Source organism: Fusarium graminearum, chromosome 4, assembly GCF_000240135.3.
Source record: "Fusarium graminearum PH-1 chromosome 4, whole genome shotgun sequence".
Lineage (NCBI taxonomy): Eukaryota > Fungi > Ascomycota > Sordariomycetes > Hypocreales > Nectriaceae > Fusarium > Fusarium graminearum.
Genome location: NC_026477.1, coordinates 6,133,547 through 6,150,094, shown reverse-complemented (window position 1 = coordinate 6,150,094; position 16,548 = coordinate 6,133,547). Strand labels below are relative to the sequence as shown.

The following is a 16,548-nucleotide window of genomic DNA, read 5'->3' as shown; positions in this document are numbered from 1 at the left end:
GATGAGTTCTGCGCCGGTGTTTTCAATAGTGAATAATCCTATACATAGTAGACCTGAGGCACGGCACTATCGCTGGGATAGCCCTGTAGGATAAATCCGGTTTTCCGCGCTTGTCAGTTCATCCATCATGTGGTGGTTGTTGATGATGGAAAAGAAGATGGCGATGGTATGCGAGCCCTGAAGTCGAGATGTTGACGCTCGCATAATGGCATCTTATTGGGATTGGTGTTGCCAAAACCGCGCCATGCATGCAGGTTGGACACAAACAGGTTCTTTCTTTTCTGGTGGGAAACTAGAGATTTCCATGTTTATCTCGTCTATCGAAATTGAGAGCGCTTCACCGCCAGTTGTTTCTTATCTGTATTTTGATATGGCTAATCTTGAAGCGAATCTGATCAATTAAACTTGTAAAACCTGTCGTGCTCTAGTCCATCTGAGATCTTGAAAGTTTTCACTACATTCAATAGTTTCCAAGACATACATATACGTTCACTTGTATGTGTGTCCCCCCCTGCGGTGTCTTGATATAGTAGAGTCTTGCTATAGTTCCGCCTCGGCGACATCCCTTCCTTCTCGTGTCTGAATTCAGCTCCAGCTTCCTTGAATTTGCTTCTTATCGTACGCACAGCCTGTTTCCAGGCGCTATGACTTGCGTTGTCATCATACTGAGACATTTAATGATTTTGTCGTCAAGGAATAGCCTTGTTGTTCGACGTCGACGGAGCAGACAAGTCTAGGTTAGGGAACTTCTTGTACATGTAGACCGGATTGTTGGTGCAACATGCAACTTGTAATTGAAAAGGCATGATGCTGAGGGATTTGACAGTAGCATCTTTTCTTTGTACGTTTAATGGGCCGTTGAACCGGGTTTAGGCATCTCCTCTGGGAAGCACAGTCAACATTTTAGTAGGTAGTTGAGGGTGATGAATATCGCCAGCAACGGCATGACAAAATACCATCTATAGAGTTCTCTGGCCCCAGGTTCTTACGACTATGCATAGATTCAGTGACGATCACAGTCCAATTCAAGTTTACTATTAAAGACAATGATGAACAAAAGTAAGAGGAACAGTTCTCGTTCAATCATCACCAACATGTTGGTCTTCATTTTGTGACAAGCCTACCCTAGAGACCGCACCAATCGGTCATCGGCCCTTGGATGTCCGCGCCCCTCGCCCACAATTTTCAACGACATCTGTGGCGGGGCATTCAAGGTAACGACATTATTGAACCATTCAATCGCAGTTCAACCCATCCGTCTAACTCGTCAAATCTTCTATCGAGGTGTATTGGGTTTTGAATAATTGGAGGACCCCAGATTCATCAATTGAACCGACACCAGGCCCACTTGCCATCATGGAGGCTGATATTAGAGCTGTGCTTCCCAACATTGACCCTGTGGTCTCTGAGTACTCCGTGGGATACCTTACTCATGCCTCGACTACTTATTCTGACGAGGATGATACGTCGGGTGAGTCGCCGCTGAACGAGGCTGCTTCCGCCATCACCGAACTTCTGCTGTCCGCCTCAGGCCAGTTTAACGCGGAAACTGAGGAAAAGATCAAGCAGCTTGTCGAGAAATGGGTTGACAGGTACACTGAGTCTAATGGAAGCCAGAGGCGAGGACCTTCTATTGTCAGGCGTCTCGACCAAACCATCCAGGTCAGCCAGCAGCGCAACATGTCGTCCACTTTGGCCGTGGCTACAGGTGGCGTCGATTTGGAGTCTGCCAACGCCAGAAAGGTCGAGTCCAAGGTCGATCGCAAGAAGCTTGAAAAGGCCGAGCGAAAGATTGCAGCCAAGCAGCAGAAAAAGACCTTCAAGACTGTCGAGTACGAGGCCTCAAAGCTGCTCGACCAGCCCGAGTCCACACAGTCCTACGAAGAGTTTTACATGGCTGTCAACCCTCTCCAGCTGGGTGCCGGCTCTGCAAACAAGTCAAAGGATATCAAGTTGGACAACATCGATGTGTCTATCAGCGGACAGCGTATTCTTACAGACACAACACTTACTCTTGCCTACGGACACCGATATGGTCTGGTTGGTAACAACGGTGTTGGTAAATCTACTCTGCTCCGAGCCCTGTCTCGTCGTGAGGTTGCTATTCCTCTGCACATTTCTATTCTCCACGTCGAGCAAGAAGTAAGTCAACCAATTCTCCCAAAAGAAAACAAAGCTAACAAGACTAGATTACTGGTGATGACACTCCGGCCATCCAGGCGGTTCTCGATGCCGATGTTTGGCGCAAGGTTCTTCTTAGGGAGCAAGAGGTTAGTGCACCACCACCTAATAATATTGGATGCAATCTAATAATTGTAGCAAATTACGGCACGCCTGGCAGATTTGGAACAGCAGCGCTCTTCTCTAGCCGACACATCTGCTGATGCGGCCAGAATTGATCGCGACAGAGAAGCACAGGATACTAAGCTGGGAGATGTCCAATCCAAGTTGGCTGAAATGGAGTCAGACAAGGCCGAATCACGAGCTGCCAGTATCCTTGCTGGTCTCGGTTTCTCAACAGAGCGACAGCAACATGCTACCAAGACCTTCTCTGGTGGTTGGAGAATGCGTCTGGCTCTTGCGCGAGCCCTGTTCTGTGAGCCTGACCTGCTTCTTCTTGACGAACCGTCCAACATGTTGGACGTCCCATCCATTACTTTCTTGTCCGATTACCTTCAAACATACCCCAGTACCGTCCTCGTCGTATCTCACGACAGAGCGTTCCTCAACGAAGTCGCCACCGACATCATCCACCAGCACTCGCAGCGTCTCGATTACTACCGTGGAGCCAACTTCGACACTTTCTACGCCACCAAGGAGGAGCGCAAGAAGGTTGCCAAGCGAGAGTACGAGAACCAGATGGTACAGCGAGCCCATCTTCAGGCCTTCATCGACAAGTTCCGTTACAACGCCGCCAAGTCCTCGGAAGCTCAATCACGTATCAAGAAACTCGAGAAGATGCCTGTCCTTGAGGCCCCAGAGGCCGAGTACAGTGTCAAGTTCAACTTCCCCGAAGTCGAGAAGCTCTCGCCTCCTATCGTGCAGATGTCGGAAGTTACTTTCGGCTACAACAAAGACAACGTTCTGCTCCGCAACGTCGATTTGGACGTCCAACTTGATTCTCGAATTGGTATCGTCGGACCCAACGGTGCCGGTAAGACAACTATTCTTAAGCTTCTCATTGGTAAGCTGGATCCTTCCTCTGGTTTGATCTCGCAACACCCTCGTCTCCGAATCGGATTCTTCGCCCAGCACCACGTCGACGCTCTGGACCTTGACGACAGTGCTGTCGGTTTCATGTCCAAGAACTACCCCGGCCGAACCGATGAAGAGTACCGTCGCCGACTTGGTGCTTTCGGTATCACTGGTACAACTGGTCTGCAGAAGATGGGACTGCTATCTGGAGGTCAAAAGTCTCGTGTCGCTTTTGCATGCTTGGCTCTTACAAACCCCCATATCCTGGTTCTTGACGAACCTTCTAACCATCTTGATATCGAGGCTATGGATGCCTTGGCTGCGGCCCTCAACGAATTCCAGGGTGGTGTGCTGATGGTTTCTCACGATGTTACAATGTTGCAGACTGTGTGCACGTCATTGTGGGTTTGCGATGGAGGTACCGTTGAGAAGTTCCCTGGAGATGTCCAGGCTTACAAGAAGAGAATTACTGCACAAGCCAACGCTGCTGGTGTTGTTAAGCAGCACTAAGTACATAGCCAAATTGATCAAACGATTGTTACGTTTTACAGTACACTTAATATGTTGCTTGTATTTACCTCGAACTTTATTGTATAGGTGTTGCTCGAAATGCACATGAAGCCAAATCTAGTATTGAATTGTTGTTTTGACCGGCCACCGCTTGCCCTCTCAAACCCTAACAATAGAGCTTTGTCTTAGACTGTCCGACCCTAATAATGCTAATGAAGGCACCATGCGTGGTTCGTGTTACCTATGATGCAGGTGAATGCAGTTTGGTGGATTTCTTTTATCAGTCGAGGTTCGGAACACACAATGCGCATTCAATAACAACAATGATCCCCGAATCTCGTCACAGTCCCAACAGATGATGCGCCCCCAGAGCCTATATATACCTTCCATTGAAGTTTACACCACATCTTTGCAACAACCCCCACTGCTCGCAGCGCCTCAATCTTGACGCGCATTCTTCAAAGAACCTCCTTTTCTCCTTTCCACTTGAACAGCCACAACGCCTGGCGGAAATGGAGGGCATCGAAACCACTCAAGCCGTCGTGGCCATGGACCCCTCCGATCCTGATATTGAGCTTTGCACCGAATCTATTGAACACGATTCTCCCACCAAATCCACCAAATCCAGCGAGCCGTTTGCTTTACCTGCCCCCGAGCCCAGCGCTTCCTCCCCAACCATCGAAGCCGACGACGAACAGGATACTATCAGCAAGATTATCGAAGTCAAAAAGACCAAGCCTACCCTCCACGTGCGGGAGAACCTCAGCTACTGGAAGTGTAACCAGACCCTCCATGACGGCAGCACCTGCAGTTCCTACAACGTGATGGAGTTTAAGCAGTGTAAGGACTGCAAGAGCCGACGCGGAGTTGGAGATGACGGCACCGACGCCTACGGTACTAAGGTTGCGAAGATCTTCTTTGTCGACAACAAGAACGGAGACGAGTACTGGCAGTACCTCATGGAGGAATAGGTCTGCAGGGGACACGTCTTATGAAGAATACGATCTCAGGGAAAGGGAAACTTATCATCATGATATGCAGTCAGGGAAACCCCTTTATACTGAGGACTAGAGGATCATGAGTTATGAATACAATCAGATCATCTCGATTCACTCTCCGTGTTACTTTGCTTTGCCATGAAAGAAAGTTTTGGGTCGTGTTTGGACCTGTAAAAGCCAGGAATCCTGCCCCGAACCAAGTTGCTACGGTTAATACACACTGGTTCCTGCGCCCAGACTGTTTCCCCTCGCTGTTGATGGGTGTGGTATTTACGGTCCCTTTCCAACATAGCGCACCTTAATAGCAATTTCGGGTCTTTAACATGCGGCAGAGTACAGAGTACTCAGTCTCTCCAGAAATAGCTTGTGACCTCTCAAACCCAGCGAAATAACATCGTAGGTAGGTGGGTAGCAAAAAAATAGGGACTTGAAGCAATCCAGACGAAATTATTAGACCACTCTTAGGCTACATAAACACCAAGAGTGATCTAACATTTATGTTGACTACCTCTAAATCAGTCACGGTTTTTATGCAACCCGCCTGGTAGGCAAGGCAAATGATCGTATACGCCACAAATTGAGTAACCAGGGGTTGGTTTTCCGCTGATCACGCACTTGAGACTATAAAGATCTATGTATCATTGGAGCTGAGCATTCTGAATCAGCCATGGAGTTTTGTATGATTTAGATCTACCTGTGAGAGTACGGCAGCGTGACGTTTTATGGTCTCTAGTGACCTCTCTTCGGCAGTCAATCTTTGGCCAAAGTCGTTGCTATCCCGGACTCGTCTCTGTCAGTGTATTAATTTCGGTGTAGCTCACATGACGAATGCCGGCTTCACGAACCCTGCCGCCTGCCCAGCCATGAGTGTACACGATAAGAGTGCGTGCGTATATCCAATAGCTTGATAGACGGCAAGAGCGTCTTGAATAGGGTTCTGATGCGAATAGAACGAGGCTGACATGATGATGCATATCGCAGATGTCTTTACATCATTGGAGTTGTAATTGTGTTGCAAACTGACACAAAGAGATGCGCTTTCTAGGTTTCTTGTTATGTTGTCGCCTCGTGTTGAAATGCTGATCGTCGACTGCCGTATTCATCTCGGATAGCCCCATCGCCAATTTACTGTGGGGCAGGTTCTGCTGGCGCGCTCTTCCCCCCGGTTCGTTGGTGATATGTGCCGAGGAAGCTACTGATCTCCAGGAATGGACGTAACATTACCAACGTGGCTGGTCTCAACGGTCAATGAATGCAAGATGTGGTACCTGCAGTGACGATGCCAACGGCTATAGATGAAGAAAACCCACCTGATTCACTCTGATTGTGACTTGTCAATAATCTTTGACTTGTAGAGCGATGTTGAATGGAAATAATAAATGCTTCTTTCCATCTTATTTCCTTGCCTTGATCTTCCTCTGGTCTGACAACCCACCTGGCGGGGGTTAGATAGCAGTGACAGCAACAGGGAGCAGGGGAAGCTCAATTGGCGTTCCTGCCACTGTGGAGCCCCATCAGGCGGCGCCTTGCCTTTCTGAACGTGTGCACGGGCCATCAAGCAAGAAACAGAGAGCGTTCATTGGCCCAATCGTCAAGAAAGTACCGCCCTGCCCCTTGTTTACACCTTTCTGGGCCCTGAACCATGGCGGTGAACAATTTCACCCTCCATTCTCCAAACAAAAATCAACATTCCCTCCCACCTCTGGTACTGCCAACCCACTCTCCTACTCCGTCAAAGCTAAGGCTACTTCAGCTCTTGAACTACTCAGGCCCATTTCTTCTTCTCTTTACTCTCCATATCCCATCATTACATCTACAGCCGTCAATATGCGCGAGATTGTGAGTGTTTTCCTCTGACCTCTAACTTCAAGCTGTTGCATGCGTTGAGCTTGTGTTTTGTGCCCTTGATTGTACCCCGCCGGGCGGTGGCAGCTCAACAACAATGCATGATAGCTCGCAGCTTGATCAGTATTCTTCCCCGGAAACAAGAGAAGCTAACCTTGCCTTTTTCATTGCGATAGGTTCACCTTCAGACCGGTCAGTGCGTAAGTATTCATCTGCTCTTCCATCTCGTCGGAGGGAGATTCTAACAATGTTTATTAGGGTAACCAAATCGGTGCTGCTTTCTGGCAGACCATCTCTGGCGAGCACGGTCTCGACAGCAATGGTGTTTACAACGGCACCTCTGAGCTCCAGCTCGAGCGCATGAGCGTTTACTTCAACGAGGTTTGTTCAGTCACTACTGCCACGAAAAACACAAGCTCACGCATGTAGGCCTCCGGTAACAAGTATGTTCCCCGTGCCGTCCTCGTCGATCTCGAGCCCGGTACCATGGACGCCGTCCGTGCTGGTCCCTTCGGACAGCTTTTCCGACCCGACAACTTCGTTTTCGGTCAATCCGGCGCCGGAAACAACTGGGCCAAGGGTCATTACACCGAGGGTGCTGAACTTGTCGACCAAGTTCTCGATGTCGTCCGCCGTGAGGCCGAGGGCTGTGACTGCCTCCAGGGTTTCCAAATCACCCACTCTCTTGGTGGTGGTACCGGCGCCGGTATGGGTACCCTGTTGATCTCCAAGATCCGTGAGGAATTCCCCGACCGTATGATGGCAACTTTCTCCGTCGTTCCTTCCCCCAAGGTCTCCGACACCGTTGTCGAGCCCTACAACGCCACCCTCTCCGTCCATCAATTGGTCGAGAACTCCGACGAAACTTTTTGTATCGACAATGAGGCCCTCTACGACATTTGCATGCGCACCCTCAAGCTGTCCAACCCCTCTTACGGCGACCTGAACTACCTTGTCTCTGCCGTCATGTCCGGCGTCACTACCTGTCTCCGTTTCCCCGGTCAGCTGAACTCTGACCTCCGAAAGCTCGCCGTCAACATGGTGCCCTTCCCCCGTCTGCACTTCTTCATGGTCGGATTCGCTCCCTTGACCAGCCGTGGTGCTCACTCTTTCCGCGCTGTCAGCGTTCCTGAGCTCACCCAGCAGATGTTCGACCCCAAGAACATGATGGCTGCCTCTGACTTCCGCAACGGTCGTTACCTGACCTGCTCTGCCATCTTCCGTGGCCGTGTCGCCATGAAGGAGGTTGAGGACCAGATGCGCAACGTCCAGAGCAAGAACTCATCATACTTCGTCGAGTGGATTCCTAACAACATCCAGACCGCTCTCTGCGCTATTCCCCCTCGTGGACTTACTATGTCTTCCACTTTTATTGGAAACTCCACCTCTATCCAGGAGCTTTTCAAGCGTGTTGGCGAGCAGTTTACTGCTATGTTCCGACGCAAGGCTTTCTTGCATTGGTACACTGGTGAGGGTATGGATGAGATGGAGTTCACTGAGGCCGAGTCCAACATGAACGATCTTGTCTCTGAATACCAGCAGTACCAGGATGCTGGAATTGACGAGGAAGAAGAGGAGTACGAGGAGGAGCTGCCTGAGGGCGAGGAGTAAGATACTCCAAGTGTGCTGAAATCACCGGCCGCCTATGTTTCTATTCAATAGCCGGCCTGCAACTTCTTTTCAGGGCGTAGCCGTTGTAATTCCGGGGTTAAGATATCCTCAAACCTGGCAGTGCACGACAGATGTACGAGTCAAATAAAATTCAGAAGTACGATTGTACCAATTCTAAATTCCTAAACGACTGTAAAGTTCTAGAAATAGAGTTATTGTCTACTGTCAATCTTGTATATGAATGAGCAGATGAGGTGAAGTTGAATGTCGGCGATCGGACCACTCTTGTCCCGATCAGTTGTTGAGCTATTCCCACAACACGTGATGTCATGACTAAGCACGAAAAGTTGAGCTTCAATGGTCTGAACATCGTCCGTGGAGCCAGCCAGCATTGCAGCACGCCCACGACAGCCATATCGACACCAATGGCTGCCATGTTCGCTCCCAGCCGGGGGAAGGCATTAGGACGAGCCATTACGGCATCGTCGTCTGGCCCCGTTACACTTCCGGGCTTCTTGGTGCCGGCATGGCAGGCGACAGCAGCACCACGAGCTACCGCCGCACCTTTCTCGACGACCTCGAAACGACCCTCCAAGCTTGGCCGAACACCTCTCTCGATCCCTCCCGGCGTGGAGCTTTCCGTTGGAGAACCTGTTGCGAAGAGGGACTTGACATCGTACAAGAAAGTGTACAAGAAGACTATCAACATCAAGGGACCATTGGGTGCGTTGGAATAAGTCTCTGGGAAGAACAAGGGCAAATTGCTGACTAGCTGTTAGGGTCGCTCGGTCTTGAGGTTCCTGAATATGTGCAGCTGACACAGGATGCTGAGGCTAAGAGCGTGTTGCTGAGCGTTCGGGACAATGAAGCCAAGGACCAAAAGGCTATGTGGGGTATGTTTATCTGTTCGGTGCTCTTGACGCAGTTGATATTAATAATTGCGAAGGAACTACATGGTCTTATCTCAGAAACTACATTATGGGCGTTTCAGAAGGCCACACAGCCATTCTCCGTCTCGTTGGTGTTGGTTACCGAGCCAGTGTCGAAGAGCGAGGCGGTAAAGAGCAATTTCCCGGTCAGCGTTTCCTGTGCCTCAAGCTGGGTTTTACGCATCCCGTTGAGGAGGGTATTCCTCGCGGTGTCACTGTCACAACTCCTGCGCCTACACGTATCCTGATTGAGGGAATTGATCGCGAGGTCATCATGTCCTTCGCTGGACGAGTTCGCATGTGGCGTCCTCCGGAGCCTTACAAGGGAAAGGGCGTGTTCATCAACGACCAGACGATCAAGCTGAAGCAAAAGAAGATCAAATAGAGAAATGGCATTTTGGGAACTTGTATTGGCCTGCTTGGTGGCCTATTGGACGCAGCAGGCGTGTGTATTCTAGTATCATGTACTATTTGACGATGCATATACAAAACTACTATTTTTTTAACTTGTAGATTTCTCGCTTTCATTCATGTCATATAAGTTTTCCTTTCTTCCACCTAACGGTTTTATGACTGCTTGGCGCTCAGGACCTCCTGAACAGCCTCGAGGACCTTGGCGTGGACAGCAGCGGGAGCAGCAATAACACCCTTGTTGTTGGCCAGAGTGCGTCCGACGCTGAAGTCGAGGCGCTTGCCGTGAATGTCAGTGACCTCGCCACCAGCTTCGCGGACAATAAGGTCACCAGCAGCGTGATCCCAGATCTTCTCCTGGTATGTCGCTTTGACAGGTAGACGGAGGTAGATATCACCAGCGCCACGGGCAATGGAGCCGTACTTGGCTTGGCTGTCCATGCGAACACTGTCCTGGGTAATGCCGAGCTTCTTGGAAATGAGAGCCTGGTCGTCGTGCGCAGAGTGACCAGCCTCGACACTCTCACAGAAAGTAGCCTTGGAGAGGTCGTCGAGGCTTCGCATAGAGATGGCCTTCTGGGCAGAGAGGGCGCTGGTGGTCAGAGGACGGCTGTTGGCGCCGTGGCCCTGAACAGCCGAGAAGATAACGCCGCGACCCTCGTCAGTGGCATTGGCGCCAATGTCGGATGTCAAACGAGCTGAGTCGTCGACAGGGAGGTTAGGGCAGCCGAGAACACCGACCTTGACGTCGCCATCAATCATAAGACCTAAGCAGACGGCGTATTGTCCACCTCGGAGGAAACCCTTGGTACCATCGATGGGGTCAATGGCCCAGATGCGACCGCTTGAACCGCCTTGGCTACCACCTCTGTCGATCAACTCGAGCATATCCTCAACATCCTTGATAGGGCCGCCGAGCTGCTTCTCAGCGTCCTCGTCGTCGAGCTTGGTAGAGCTAACAAGCTCCCAGATAGTCTGCTTAAGGTTCGCATCCTCCTGGAGCTGAGCAGCCTCCTCCTCAGCGACGATAGCGTCGTCAGGGAAGTTGTGACGGAGGGCAGCGATAATAAGAGCCTGAGCGCCAAAGTCACCAATAGTGACAGGGCTCTTGTCGTTCTTGTCAACGGTACCCTTTGCCTTCTCGTGGAAGACTCGCTTAGTGAGGATGGTGGCGCGCTGGACGGCAAGCTCAGCGATCTTAAGCTCTGAGGCGTAAGATGGGGCGGCCATGGTTGCTAACGGTCGATTGAGGATGAGAAGATGGGAAGATATTTGGCGGAGGCGAGGGATGAAAGAGGGCGACAGAAAGATAGCCAGGGTGATAGTGAGTAAAAAGAAGAGGAGGGATCTAAAGAATATGGACATTCAATGCAGAGAGCAAGGTACCACAGGGTACTATATGTGGTACAGTAGTAGTAGGTAACGTGGGATGGCGCAATTGCTGTATGGTTGGTCTCTTTCGGGTCGTCGGGCGGGTCGTCGCTGTGACTGGGTCCAAGATGAGTGGGATGTGGATTAATTGAATGAAGGATCTGAGTAAGAGTGTGAGGGAAAGAAAAGAAGTGGGATGAGCTGTTGAGGTTGTTTGAGCTTGGCTTGGTGACGTGAGACGGATTGGTTTAGCGATGGAGCAATTTATAAGTTGCTTGAGGATGTGTCTCTGTTCTTTTGTATAGCATAAATCGATCTGATTAAAATATATTAATTCAATTGACATCAGTAATCCCACCGACGAAGAATCTAGAGATATAACTAAGTCCTGTGGCTTATATCTGGCAATAAAGACATATTTATCCCCATCATGTCTGCTCCCTCCCACCTTTTGCCCCGCCATTAGACTCTGATATCAATGAGGGGCATTTTCTCTTCCCATTCGCAACTGGCATTTTTTCCCCTTGCTCATAGCGGAACCATCCGATTGGTCCGTCATTTCGAGCATCCTATCAATTCAAACCCGACCATCCAAATCATTTCATCATCTCTCTCCCACACCTCTTGATCTATTATACCGAATACGAATCACGAAAATGGCTTCATCACCTGCATCCCTACGTTCTCTTTACCGCTCCCTTCTCCGGGAGCTGCCTCCTCGACCCGTCCTGGCCTCACCGCGCTCTGCTCTGCACTCTCGTCTCCGAAATTCATTCACTTCCGGTTCAAAGGACGCGATATCGCCCGACGCCCGCGCTCACGCTGCTGCCCAGGCTATTGCCTACCTTCGATCTCAGCGCATGTATGCCACACTGCTCGAGCGATATAACCCTGGCATGGGTATGGACGAGGAGGAGCGTGTTCGCCTAACTGCGCGAAGGGTTGGCATGGATCTGCCGGTCGAGTACAAGTGAAAAAGCCACGCACGAATTGGAAAAAAAAACATGAAAGGAAATCAAAAGAGACAGAAGGGATCTGAAAAACGGCTGGAGTCACTCAGCGAAATCTGAACATGTCGGAGAAAACTGTCACCGTATGCGATGAAACACCAAGGCTCGAGCATTGCAAAAGCGAACATCAGACGATTTAAGAAAGACTCGAGACATCAAGAACTCGAATAAGGCGGATGGGTATGACAGGAGAGATTGTCGGTCTCTGCTCGCCAGCAAAATGTACGAATAAGTGTATGAAACAAACGCAATACCCAAGCATCATAAAGAACCAGCAATTCATTATCATATCATATCTCATTCATTCAAAGGACACGTCTGGTCCAAGATCGACAATTATATATAGAATAGTATCGTTTCCAAAGATCGAGCACATATGGCTCAGGGGTATCAACATCAACTCACTTCTCACGTAGGTTTTTAGGCTCCACCTACTCCTCCGTCTTCAAGCGACTCGTCCCAGCCGCCCATCTGCAACAGCCACTCTCCTAATCGCTCCTTGACGAGTGTCATGTTCTCGCCTAGGGAGCTGTTCCATTGATCTTGCACTAGGCGAACCTTTTCCTTCAGGTCCTCAGTAAGCCTGTGTTCTTCTGAATGCCGCATCTGCTGTGCTCGCACTTTGCTATCGGACTTGGGGATTGGATTTCCGTTCTCATCCTGTGTTTGAGTCTCGAGCACTTTGCCTTTGGCATGTACTACCGCCTCTTTGACTTCGTGAAGTAAACATAACAAGTTCGTATGAGACTCGATAAACTGATATGTGCTTTTCTCTGCGTGAAGCATCAAACTGAACAGATACTGCATCGGGTGTTCGAGATACGATGGGTTTTCCTCGATTTCAGACGCTGGAATCCGAATGTTGAACCCTTCCAGGTCCAGAGGAATGCTGTCCAATAGCTCGCATAGCGGGGGCGCAATATCCCAAAATGCCGACAGCTGCAGTGCGACACCATGATCGACAGCCTTTTCGACCACTCCCCGGAAGTCTCGTGTTCGTTCCAGAACTTCGTGTGCAAACGCATATTCGCGTTTAGCCGAGTCTTCCGCGAAGAAGGCCTCAGCTGACTGGAGCTTCTCGGTATTCCCGGAAAGTCGATATGGAGTCAACACAACCTCACAGTACCTGCCATTGCGATCTGAAAGAAGATCATATATGGCTCGGTGAAGACCTTCTCGCGCTTCGAAAACCCATTTGAGGAGAGTCAACTTTTCCAAAAGTTCTGGTCTATCATCACCTTCTTCCTGGGGCATATCGGCGTCAATATGTCCATTGTCGAATAGATGCAAGGACAAATCGTCCAACAACTCGGTTGCACGTGAAATACGCCCTGTCAGCAACTCGTTCAGAGGCAGCACCACCTGGTTCTGGAACAGTTCATATTCCGACTTTTCCAGTTCTTTTTTCTTCGCGATTTCGTTGGCTTTTTCGTCGGCGTCGATGGTTCCTGCGTCTGCGTAGCTTAAGCTGCCAGTATTAATTTCATTCTGCAAGTGTGTCCGCAAAGCTTGACGGCGCTCAGTCGCAACTTTGGAAAATTGCTCTCGGCGTTTGGTACTCTCCACGGTGAACCTTTCTCTTGCCTTGGTCACCTCATCAAGCTGGCTCAAAGCTCGCACTGCAGTTCTGATAGAAGTCAACTCTGGGTGTTTATTATTAACAGCAGGATGATGCCTTGGGTAGGGAGGGGGCATTGTGACGAGTCGAGAAACGTCAAGGTGATCGCGGTTGGTCGTTGAAGAGGGACTCGAGCCCACGTTGGAGGCAATGGCAAAGCCGAACTGTTGGGGCGTAAGACTAGGCTCCGACTGGTCGTGCCAGCCTGTCTTCTCAGGAGGATATTCAGACACCGAACCTTGTTCCTCGTATACTACGGGAGGTCGATCCTCTTCAACCCATTGCGTTTTGGTCACACCCATATACTTTGATTCTCTCTTGGACCTGCCCAGGTGGGAAGCCTCACCCTGTGAGTCTGATTCCCACCAACGACTTGGAGGGCGGCCTCGGGAGCTCCCATTCTCATAGTTCTCGCTAACGCTCATGCTTAGAATTGGTGACAAAGAAGGCATGTAATTACCAGACCAGTTCATGTTCGGCGGGTTGTTGCCGCTTGGTGAAACTGGGACATTGGCTGTTTTAGAGGCAGACTGGGGGCTCTCTCCAACGTTGGAGCCTACCGAACCTCGACGAGACTGCCCTGGCTCTGACAAGCCAGGTGTATACTGATCCTGCGAAGAAGCCGAGTCTCGTCTTGTTTGGGTAACCATTGGTCGGAATAGGTCGCGTGTAAGATCAAATATCTCGGATCCCATAGCCCCGATAGCTACAGAATATCGTTCTCGTCTGATTCTTGACTCGTTCACAACAAAATCGGCGAACAAGCGCACTCTGTCAGCATCGGTGGTGGCTTTAGACTCCTTCATAGCGAATTCGCGAAATCGATCAACCGTCCCTTCCGCGAATTGGTCGGCAGTCTGTGTTGTCACCAAATGCTTTGAAACTGGGAGGCCGGCTGAAGGTGGCCTCGAGGATTCCCGGACCCTTGATACTGATGCCATAGACCCAGACCGTGGAGGTGGAGTAGGAAGCGCTTTTGGAGCAACTGCCTTCGAACTGCTGCCATATTGCAGATGTTTATGAGCATTAGGGGAGAAAGGCGGTGTCTCAGCTTCTTGAGGCAGTTTTCCTGATGCTGGAGCTCTGGGGGTTGAGTTTCGAGAATCCTGTGATGCAAGTGCACCGCTCAGAGGTGTTGACCTGCCGACCGACGCCCGCGATAAATCCGTCGAATTTGGTACCATGATATCTGCCATCGAATCTGGGCGGGTCCGCTCATCTATGGAACTGCGAATGCTATGCCTGGTTCGGCTCTCGGTTCGCCGCTGCAAAATCGTCTTATCATGTCGTACTGCCTTTTGCCGGTTTAGCCCATTAATGCTTGATGAAGATCCAGGACCAGGCTCAATGGGCGGACTGGAGGGTATCGAAGTATCGATGGTAAGGCCTGGTGATCGTCTTCGATCCGACGGTCCTGCTTGGCTTTCATTCTCGTTCCAATCCGCAGGTGTGGGTGGAACAGGCCCAAGGTTTGTTACGCCTGCTGGTGGTCGTCGTCTGTTTATGGGAGGGGATATGATTGGAACCGAATTTCTGTCCATGGACTGCACACTTTGTGATCTGCTCGAGGAAGGCGGAGGAGGTCCAGGAGGAGGCGGAGGGAGAGGCATGCCTGGCTCCCATCTGGACTGAGATGTTGATCGCGAGCGAGCAGATGTGGGTGTTTCTACGGCTCCGGCGGAGACGGCTCTTCGGGCTGCTGGGGGACCATGATGCATGGCTCCGCCAATTCCATGTTCGGGAGTAGGTTGGTGAAACGAAGTCTGCACTATCATGCTTTGTCGGTGACTCTGGGGCGGTGGCTGAGGCGGAGGAGTGCTTGAGCTATCAGTATCTCTGCGGCGGCCCAACGATGGGAGGAAGCGACGGTCTCGTGAACCGTTGCGTCCCCCTGGAGGAGGAGGGAAAGAAGCATTGGCTGGTTCTGGGGAAGGCCGGTGCATGGTCGCACTCAGTCGAGGCGGCGGAGTTGGGGTCCCATTCGGTGTAGAGTCGAAGACTGTACTGATGGGCCTCTGCTGCTGACCTCTAGGTGGACTATATGGCGGAGGAGGCAACGGCGATACTGTTTTATGTTAGGATACAGATGGCAAAATTATACTGACTCTGTTAGCCACTTACCTTGAACCTCGCCTGCATATTGAACAGCACGCTCGGCGACGGCAGCCTGCGTAGGGGCCCATTCCTGAGGGTTGTATGGCTGTATACTACTGCCAGGCGTTTGGGCAGCAGAGTGATAATGACTGGAGGTCATGGACACGGCGGATATGGGCGTTTGCAGGTGGTTGTTGTAGATACCCGGAGTTGTCGTGAGAGGAAGAAGGCCCTGGCGAAGTCGCGCCGGATCGCGAGAAGTCATGATGAAGGATTAAGAAGGACCTGGCGACTTTAACTTTACTCGACCGCTAGGTCCAGGGTCCTTGTGATGGAGACAAGGCCAGAAGGAACGTCTTAGTGACAGACGTATCAGGGCTGTCTCTTTGGCGGTTGGCTCTGGTACGTGGGGTCCTAGGATGGATCCGCGGGGTGGCGGCGCGTGCAAACAGAGGAGTGAGTCGATGGGCTCAGGAAGATCACGACAGACGAAACAGGAATCGACAATGGAGCTGAGACGGCAAGCAACAGGGTGCCGATCACTTTGATCTGACTGACCAAACAGCTACTCGCTCGACGTGGTCGCGTTTATTGGAGAAACGAAACCGACACAAAAATAGTGTATGTAGGTATGCAGGTGAGGCTCTGCGTGTAAGAAGTTGTCGGTCAATTGACTGTAAAGGACGGAAATATCTCTCATGAATCCATCCGTAGCAGCTGCAGCCACGACGGTTAGCACATCCCCTAATGCGCAACCAACCAAATGGAAATAGAAATGTGATTGTAGGATTACCCAGGATGTATGGGATAAGAGAGAGAATGGTTGGGTTGGGAACTTTTTGGGGAGGGGCTCTGTTACAAGCAGAAGGTACTAACCTACCCCTGCGAGGAAGTACCTAAAGTAAGGTACGAAGCAGTTGGTTGGAATCACGACAGCTTACTTTCTGGGGCGGCCT

At 50.7% G+C, this 16,548-nt stretch overlaps 7 protein-coding genes across 7 annotated transcripts; 5 read left to right on the top strand and 2 right to left on the bottom strand.

Annotated features, from left to right (window-relative positions):
• Nucleotides 1–1,356: 1,356 nt before the first annotated feature.
• On the top strand, nucleotides 1,357–3,705 carry FGSG_09528 (GCN20 protein; the record flags this gene model as incomplete). Its single annotated transcript, XM_011329887.1, has 3 exons — nucleotides 1,357–2,142; nucleotides 2,190–2,270; nucleotides 2,320–3,705. The coding sequence occupies 3 exons, from the start codon at nucleotides 1,357–1,359 to the stop codon at nucleotides 3,703–3,705; spliced, it is 2,253 nt and encodes a 750-aa protein (XP_011328189.1).
• Nucleotides 3,706–4,128: 423 nt separating this feature from the next.
• On the top strand, nucleotides 4,129–4,812 carry FGSG_09529 (uncharacterized protein). The gene has a single exon (XM_011329886.1). The coding sequence runs from the start codon at nucleotides 4,218–4,220 to the stop codon at nucleotides 4,674–4,676; it is 459 nt and encodes a 152-aa protein (XP_011328188.1). The 5' UTR covers nucleotides 4,129–4,217; the 3' UTR covers nucleotides 4,677–4,812.
• A 1,581-nt stretch (nucleotides 4,813–6,393) lies between these two features.
• FGSG_09530 (tubulin beta chain) lies at nucleotides 6,394–8,329 on the top strand. Its single transcript, XM_011329885.1, has 4 exons — nucleotides 6,394–6,542; nucleotides 6,725–6,748; nucleotides 6,807–6,929; nucleotides 6,978–8,329. The coding sequence occupies exons 1-4, from the start codon at nucleotides 6,531–6,533 to the stop codon at nucleotides 8,157–8,159; spliced, it is 1,341 nt and encodes a 446-aa protein (XP_011328187.1). The 5' UTR covers nucleotides 6,394–6,530; the 3' UTR covers nucleotides 8,160–8,329.
• A 225-nt stretch (nucleotides 8,330–8,554) lies between these two features.
• FGSG_09531 (uncharacterized protein) lies at nucleotides 8,555–9,593 on the top strand. The gene is made up of 3 exons (XM_011329884.1): nucleotides 8,555–8,882; nucleotides 8,939–9,052; nucleotides 9,106–9,593. Exons 1-3 carry the CDS (start codon nucleotides 8,594–8,596, stop codon nucleotides 9,471–9,473), a joined length of 771 nt encoding a protein of 256 aa, XP_011328186.1. The 5' UTR covers nucleotides 8,555–8,593; the 3' UTR covers nucleotides 9,474–9,593.
• Nucleotides 9,594–9,655: 62 nt separating this feature from the next.
• FGSG_09532 (uncharacterized protein) lies at nucleotides 9,656–10,729 on the bottom strand (the record flags this gene model as incomplete). Its single annotated transcript, XM_011329883.1, has 1 exon — nucleotides 9,656–10,729. One exon carries the CDS (start codon nucleotides 10,727–10,729, stop codon nucleotides 9,656–9,658), a length of 1,074 nt encoding a protein of 357 aa, XP_011328185.1.
• A 753-nt stretch (nucleotides 10,730–11,482) lies between these two features.
• On the top strand, nucleotides 11,483–12,552 carry FGSG_09533 (uncharacterized protein). The gene has a single exon (XM_011329882.1). The coding sequence runs from the start codon at nucleotides 11,527–11,529 to the stop codon at nucleotides 11,842–11,844; it is 318 nt and encodes a 105-aa protein (XP_011328184.1). The 5' UTR covers nucleotides 11,483–11,526; the 3' UTR covers nucleotides 11,845–12,552.
• On the bottom strand, nucleotides 12,216–15,857 carry FGSG_09534 (uncharacterized protein; the record flags this gene model as incomplete). Its single annotated transcript, XM_011329881.1, has 2 exons — nucleotides 12,216–15,563; nucleotides 15,620–15,857. The coding sequence occupies 2 exons, from the start codon at nucleotides 15,855–15,857 to the stop codon at nucleotides 12,301–12,303; spliced, it is 3,501 nt and encodes a 1,166-aa protein (XP_011328183.1). The 3' UTR covers nucleotides 12,216–12,300.
• Nucleotides 15,858–16,548: the final 691 nt, after the last annotated feature.

What these genes read in the sequence shown, in the direction of transcription:
- FGSG_09533 (XM_011329882.1), top strand. Translation starts at nt 11,527, where the DNA reads ATGGCTTCATCACCTGCATCCCTACGTTCTCTTTACCGCTCCCTTCTC.
- FGSG_09530 (XM_011329885.1), top strand. An exon ending in ACCTTCAGACCGGTCAGTGC is followed by an intron (nt 6,749 to 6,806) that starts GTAAGTATTCAT and finishes AATGTTTATTAG; the next exon opens with GGTAACCAAATCGGTGCTGC. An exon ending in TGAGCGTTTACTTCAACGAG is followed by an intron (nt 6,930 to 6,977) that starts GTTTGTTCAGTC and finishes TCACGCATGTAG; the next exon opens with GCCTCCGGTAACAAGTATGT.
- FGSG_09529 (XM_011329886.1), top strand. Translation starts at nt 4,218, where the DNA reads ATGGAGGGCATCGAAACCACTCAAGCCGTCGTGGCCATGGACCCCTCC.
- FGSG_09531 (XM_011329884.1), top strand. Translation starts at nt 8,594, where the DNA reads ATGTTCGCTCCCAGCCGGGGGAAGGCATTAGGACGAGCCATTACGGCA. An exon ending in CAACATCAAGGGACCATTGG is followed by an intron (nt 8,883 to 8,938) that starts GTGCGTTGGAAT and finishes ACTAGCTGTTAG; the next exon opens with GGTCGCTCGGTCTTGAGGTT. An exon ending in GGACCAAAAGGCTATGTGGG is followed by an intron (nt 9,053 to 9,105) that starts GTATGTTTATCT and finishes ATAATTGCGAAG; the next exon opens with GAACTACATGGTCTTATCTC.